The sequence below is a fragment of the Chaetura pelagica genome, unplaced genomic scaffold (genome assembly GCF_000747805.2).
Source record: "Chaetura pelagica isolate M959 unplaced genomic scaffold, ChaPel_1.0 scaffold115, whole genome shotgun sequence".
NCBI classification, from domain to species: Eukaryota; Metazoa; Chordata; class Aves; order Apodiformes; family Apodidae; genus Chaetura; species Chaetura pelagica.
The window spans coordinates 124,259-131,979 of NW_009953761.1; the positions used below are offsets into that span (position 1 = coordinate 124,259).

The 7,721-nt window shown below is 36.0% G+C and overlaps 1 protein-coding gene across 1 annotated transcript in view; it reads right to left on the reverse strand.

Annotated features, from left to right (window-relative positions):
* Nucleotides 1-2,177: 2,177 nt before the first annotated feature.
* The window catches only part of LRCH1 (leucine-rich repeats and calponin homology (CH) domain containing 1), a 48,589-nt gene continuing 43,045 nt past the window's right edge, over nucleotides 2,178-7,721 (reverse strand). The window contains exon 18 of the mRNA XM_010000863.1: nucleotides 2,178-2,384. Within this exon, the coding sequence (XP_009999165.1) occupies nucleotides 2,178-2,384 (207 nt within the window). The remainder of the gene's footprint in view (nucleotides 2,385-7,721) is intronic.

The window sequence follows — 7,721 nt, forward strand, 5'->3', positions numbered from 1 at the left end:
TGGGACAGATGTGTACTACAGGATGGTAATAACAACTTTCACCACCTGATTTTCTCATTTAAAAAAAAAAGTTAAATACACTCACACAGGTTGGTCAGTACTACACAAACAGTGCACAACACAAAGCACTGACAGGAGGCTTGTTTACCACTTGTGGGAGTAGCAGTAAAATCCCAGTCTTAGACAAGACATCACTTTTGTGTCAAACACCAACACCGAATCAGAAAGAATCATACAATTAATAGCTTCCAGACTGATTCAAGTTTTATGTTGCTTTCTCAGTTTCACTAGCAAAGCAACGTTGTTAAAACAAGACTATCAAAATCAAGACAAAGATCTGCTGAGAGTGGAAGCTTAAATGTCAAGCTCCAACTCTGAGTAAGCAAGCATCCACTGTCATAATCACTAAAACTAGGCACACACTTAAGAGACGAGCCTGTGCAGGATGAGGGCACAAGTCTATAGCTACACACCAAAACAACTAGTATCTTCTCCTTCAGTATAAAGGACCTAAAACCACACGCTGAACTCATGCCTCATCACAGGCATGTGATGACACTCTTTACAATGCAGGTGCTGTATGTATGCACTGGAAGCTGCTACACACTAAAACCTTTGAAAATTTTGATTTTTTTAAAGTCTGAAATGGTTTTTTTCCACCTTTAAACATGTATCTAATTACAAATTTTATATATACACACACACACACGTATATACTTAAACTAGGGAAACCAGGAATAGAACTGCATTTAGAAGTATTTTAATAAAATTTGTATGCATCTATTGAATGGAGATATTTACAGTATAGCACTAAATCATAACCATATGGCCAGAATTATCAGTCACATACAAGTTCTTATGCTAGTTATCCTCTAAAAGTCTATAGGTGCTTTTTTTATACATTAAGCAGTAAGAAATTAATGTATTCATTTCACAGCGACAAAGCTGAGGTCCTTAGGTTAGCTAGCCTGAAACTGAATGACAAATTTAGTCAACAGTATCTAGGCCAATACTGCAATGTCAATATAGGTTTGTATTTGAGGCTTTATATTTTTCAACCAATTTTCAACTGTATATTTTGTGTTGCTAAGGAGAAAAATAAAAATTTTGTCTTATTCAAGTTTTACAATAGATTCATAGAATGGAAATGGAGGCCATCAGCCCAGCAGTCTAACCACAGGCAGGGTTCAAACATACCAAAATGACCCCTGGCTAATGTTTGTCTGACCTATTCTGTAAAAACTCATAGGGTGGAAAATCTAGTCTTCCTAGACAATCTGTTTTCCTACCTACATTGTCTTTGTTACAGTTGTTACACAAACAGACAGAGACAAGACACGTAAGAGTGGCAGATACAGGAATCTAACAGATCATTCTCAGGCTATCTTACTGTATCACAATATACTCCATGATCTTCATCCTGAAACATTCTAAAGTCCCTGGCATATTATGGGTTGCTCAGACCCACTACTTATTTACAGTCACCTTTGGGTTGTAACACAGCAAGTGTTTAAAAGTAGTTCAATGCTGCTTTGTGCAACACAAGAAAGATTATTCTATGGAATCTGGAGGAAAACAAAATGAAAGTAGGAAAACATAACTCCAGTATGGTGTTTAATCAGAATAGGAGATATTACCAGTAGTCTTTAAAGTTACAGTACTCTTGTTCACCTAAAGAGTTAAAAAATGACAGCAATTTGAAAGATGGTTCTCCAAGTGCTCTTAATGTATGTTGAGATAATGGGCACCAACTCAGAAAATACTATAATCTGATGAAGTGCCACCTGACTTGCTTCTGTATCCAAAGCATTCTTGGACTTAGACAAAAAGTAAAGAGTCTCAATTCTGTTAGGCTTGTGATGCACATCTGGCCTATGCCGGAAAGCAAGGTAAGAGTAGCTTCAGTGCTTTAACATGTTTAGCGTGTAGTCCAGGCAACATAAAAGAAAACAAACAATAAATAAAGAGGTATTTAAGTTCTTAAACTAGAGCTGGAGGAGAAGAGATGGGACTTCTCTTCAAGATGATACTCCCTCTCTCCCCCATTTCAAGAGATTAATGAAGATACTACAAGGGAAGCGAGGGAAAAGGAGACGTTTCTAAGACAAAGGAAGGAAATTAAGTACCTGTAATTTGTCAGAGACAAAGCAGAAAGTTTGTGTGCACATGCGAACAGGTTATGCTGTTAGCACATTCCAGTGATAAGTTATATACATCAAGACTATAAAAAGTATGTGGAAAAGACAAAAGCCTATTAGATCCCAGGAGCGAAAGGTAGAAGTTGATTGTGGGGTTTTCTCCCCGAGGGCGAGCAGAGTGTCAACAGTCTTTCGAATGTGACGAATATCCGACTGCAGGATGTCATACGGAGAGCAGAGGTCAGCCTATCCCGAAGGGCAGCCATTAGAACAGAAAAAAACAGTGCATAAAATTAAAAATAGAAAAATAGAAAGATAGTGATAAATTAATTATCAAATATTCTAGCATAAACATGTAGGAATAGTTTCATCCTAGCATCGTCTTAGCCACTAGACACCCCAGCTTTCTTTCATTTCCTTTAAATACTGGAGCTATCGTATTATAGAAAAATATTAAGATAGAAGAGCTCAGGCCTTCAAATCCTGCCAAAATTATGCCCAGGTTCACAAGGGCGAAGAGGTGTGTGTGATTCACTTATTCTAATGAGATCTGCACACCTTTGTCCATCTGGGCCATATTCAAATGCTTAAATGGAACCCATTGTCAAATCTAACTTACACAATAGCAAACAGTGGGTTAGAAAGCTGTTAAAAGCACAAGCAGAAGCAATATGAAGTCTCAAGAAAAAGTACCAAGAGAAATCCTTGTAAGTATGAAAAAGCTGTACCGTAATAAAGAATTGGAAACTTGATATTCAAATATCTTTCATGATAACCAGGGACTGATACTGAAAAAGTCAATGTAGCACTAATAATACTTAATTTTAATAAGGTTTCTAAACTGATGAATTTGACATTAAATTCCTTAGATAGCATTTAAAAAGTTATTAGCAGGTTAGATTCCCATATTTTTTTTGAAAGTGTCAGTGACTTCATGTAGCCATTTACTATAGACTAGCTATACAAAATGAAGTATAATAGGTAATAGTAATATCAATATGCATACACAATACTTAACATTAAAATCAAACCAAGCACCAACTAGTACTTTCAAAGCATAAACTACGATATACCATTTTACACTGCAAATGAAGCCCTATGATCAATAAAAATGGTAAATATTTACAGAATATTATTATATAAAGTAGAAAAGAGACTCCTTGTTTCAGAGCAACACTGTTTCTTCAGTAGCTTTTCAGTTTCACTTGCGTAATGAACTGATAGTGCACCCAATACATGAAGACACAGAAGTTCATATGCCTGTTAGCGCCACGTTTCAAGGTTTAGTTCTCATTACATTAAACTTTAAAATATTTACAATATTTACTTTATCCTGAAAAGTGACTAGTGAACCTGGAAGTAAAAAATGCCATTCATACACAAAGTAAAAAGTGATACTCTTTTTTTTTTTTGCTTGCCGTGTCTTCTAACAGCAGCTAAAAGGTACAAAATTTTAATTTCATTATTTAGGTCACCAAAAATATGCAGGGGAAAAAACCCCGCCTAACAACAACTGCCATTTTTACAGTCATATTTCAGAATTCTTTCAATTCAAAATTCTAGTGTGATAATAAACTTCAATACAAGTATTTGGCTTTTTCTAAAGGATGAAACGTAGAGAGAATCAAACATACTGGCCTGGTTTAAAAATAGGATAAGATTGATTAGTACTGTATTTGACAACATCTACATCCACAAGCTGCTCATCAGATAAATCAGTTTTAGGGCAAACTACTCACTCACGACTATCAACTATGTAACACATTGCACTTTTACCAAAGGCACCAATAAACTGAGCAAATGCTGGATTATTTTGGCATACAAGACTGAATTCCTAGTTGTTACAAATATACCCCAAAAATAAATCTCTAAGATACACTGAACTTAAATTTATATTTAAAAAAATGCCAGAACTTTAAGCCAAGGACTTTCAAGTAAAATTGTCAACTCTTGCCCTAACAGTGCCTCCTGCAGTCAAATGGAGAAGGAAATAATTTCAGAGTTAGAGAATAAGAGCTGGTAAAAGGTTGAATTTTTACAGAGATTGAAGAACTTGCTAACCAGAGATTAACATACTAAGCAGTATACAGGAAAGCCAAAGCATACAAAACCAGCCAGCACATGCAGAAGAAACTTCCTATGGGAACTGACCACCATGCTGTGCTTTAGGGAAATTCAGAGAAACCTGGGGAAGCCTCAGAAACGTCTAATAATTTTCTGCTTATTTTTGTGTTTTGTTACAGTGGATAAATTTGTTACATTCACACCTTATTAAATAAATTGTTTATATCATATGTATTTTAACTTCTGTATTGTAACTCTGGATTATAATAAAAGCTTTTCAGGACTGGTGAAAGTATTTCCACTTAAGTTACCAGAATTCTACAGAAGTTGTGAAATGAAAATACCAAACTGAAATACACTATCATGAAATAGTGAAGACATCTGTGACCCCCACCCAAAGCTTCAAAAAGAAAATACCAACAACCACTCACTCATAGTAAGCATCACCCTTCTCATTTAAGAGACTGAAATTATTACTGGTAAGAACTAAAAGGATAAATACACTTAATAATTACATTCATGGACAGACTTCTTACGTCTGTGAAGCTGCGTGATTACATCATACAGCTGCCCAAGTCATGCACGCAGAATAACCACAGTAAGACAGAAGTGCAATGACAGAAGCATAACCAGCTGTTGCTGTGCACAAGCCACCCTCATTCTACGTGCTCCTGCAGTGACTGTGAAAACAGAGAGCATTCAAAACCAACCTCCTCAGGTTTTATCGCTGGTAAAAAAAGCCAAGAGTAGATATGCAGAAGTGCACTTAAGAATGAAGTCTGTAGAGCAGATGTGCTATGCTCAAAATACAAATGAAAGGAACCTCAGAATTAGGCTCTCAGTACTCTTATGCAGCACACTAAGCCACTCCACACTGTAGGCCAAACAGTGTATGTCACCAAGCACAGAACCAAAGGGCAGAGAAAGGAGTCATACCTGATAAAACTTACTGCAACTTCATGGATGTCTCAGGATGAAACTATGGAGAAGTAACTGATTATGTGAACTGATCAGAAAACAAGAGTAAGTGGCAATGAAAACACCTTGCATTGAACTGAGAAACATGATTACCAGTTGGAACAACCAGTAGGAGGACAGAAGATAAAGCATTTGACACTCTCTGCTTCTTTCTTCTTTTACTTTGTTCTGCCAGGTTTAGCACACAAAAGCCTTCTGGTGGTTTTCTTTTTTCCTGTTTTACTTAATTAGCAATTCCTAGACTAAAACAACATACGTTGCTTTTTTGAATAATTTTGGCTGATGTTGCAACATACTGGAATTACTTTTCAGCAGAGGAGGTGAGATGCAGTAATAGTTCCTGTTTGCAGGGCTCAGAAGTCACAAGAAGCGGCACAGCTAAACCTTTCACAATCTGAATCTTCATATGAAAATTTGAGACCAAAAAAGCCATTTCTTACCATCACTCCTTTTAATTCAGTATGTGTAGATCAAGCAGGTGACAGGAAATGTGAGAGATAATGCAAAAGTCTCTCATTCCCTCTTGGAAAATAACTTGCCCCACTAAACCTTGCTGCACTGCTACTGACCTGCTGGAACACAGCAGCTCCATAAACCTGTCCTAACAACTGGCTGGGAAATATTTCATTTTATTGCTATTTTTTATCAACAGAAATTACCATTTTAGTATTATTCATTACAATTTCAGTCTATCTTTTCTTCAAGCTATTTGAAAATTTACCAGGTGTACCTGTGTTATGTGGGAAAAGCCTGTCTTTCCTTTTTTTTTTTTTTTTTTTTTAATAATGCTGCCTAATTTCTCTGACCTGAAGAGGCTAAATGCTAAAATGTGCTCAACTGACTAAACTATTAAGATATTGCATTACTGTAAATTGCAGGTAATAAAAACCAATCTGTGTCTCTGTAAAAAGATAAGTTCTGTCAACTGGCTCACACTGAAAATACCTTGCAGAATTTCTTTTTTTAACAAAATGCTTAGAAGGTCCTGCTTCTGATACACCACATTTGTTCATAATTGAGAATGAGAAGAAATGCAACCCAAAACTTCTAAGTTTTGCCTTTCACAGAATACATGGCATTTACAGCTTTGTTTTGGTCTCAGTCTCACTTTTTATGAAGCCCACCACAAATCAGTTATTTTTTCCTTTTGACAGGAGTATTTTTGAACATTAATGAAAGTGAATAAGGAAAAAAATACTCTATCATCAAAAATAATTACAAAAAATAACAGCTACCAAGAATAAAAACATCTAAGAAAAAAAGCTGAAGTTTAATTGTACTATTGATTTGCAGGTTAATATGGGAAATTCTATTTCTTTGCTGCTAGCATTAATACAGATTCTAATTTGGTAACAGACTAAGTTGAAGAAATATATAAATAAATAATCCTGTCTTTATTTACAGATATTGTTACTGGTTTTATAAAGGAGCAGTTGGAACCAAAATACTATCATAACTTTATGTACACACTCATGATAATAAATCAGACTCTCCTGATTATTTTCAAAACCTCTGAGATGTCACTTAGAAGTGTAAAACTGCATTAGAACTTGTACACTTGACACTTTGGACACCACACAAACTCAAAGAGTAATACATTTAAAAATAGCTTTAATTTTTTAAACCCAGAAAGTGCGAAAGGGAGGGTGTGATAAAGGTGGACAAGCATTATAGGTGGTGTCAGCAATAGCTCCATATGACATTAACAGCCTGTTCCACTGAATGGCACCATCAAAGTATTGAGTGCCATTCTGAAAAATGCAGGACAGGCACCCCTACTGATCACACACCTACTGCCACTTTCTTATTCAATCTGTATCAGCCAAAAACTAGAAGTTTTTATCATTCTACAGCTATCACAGAGGAGATTAGGCAATTTGACAGTTTTTAGTTAACAGTGTAAAATAGTCATCTTTTGTACTTTTCTAAATGACAAAGATTGTACCTTTCTGTCATACACCTCCTGAGGGGCACAGCAAAGACATTTTCCAAATCTTCATGCTTTCAGCTGCTTACCTGCCACCATCCCTTTCTAAACTCAGACAAAAATTTTGTTTTCTCTCAACAAATGATAATTTACAAAAATCTGATAGTCTGGAACAAAAAAAAAGGCTCTACAGGAAACATTAGTGGCAAAACTTGGACTCAAGTTGTTTGTCTGACAACCCTCTTGCTTTTGACCTCCTGGTGCAGTAAGAGCCTTGCTGTTTAGCTTCTTATTTAAGGGTCAGAACCATTCACTTAAAACATCCCTTTTGCTTATGACCCAACACAACCCTTCTGCATATGATCAGGAGCATCATATGGCCATTAACAGAGAGTGATTTTAACACGGTACCCATTGTACTGAAATTCTCATCTGGCAGCAATGGCTTTCTGACACCAGTTGGCACACGATTCCAGAATCATCTACATACAAGCTAATGAGACAAAGACATGTTCATGTTCCTGAATTTTGTATTTGCAATTCTTTGGTCAAGGCACCAACTCCTGATGCCTGTTATGACACATTTGGATAGGGATACCAAGTGCATTTCCCTA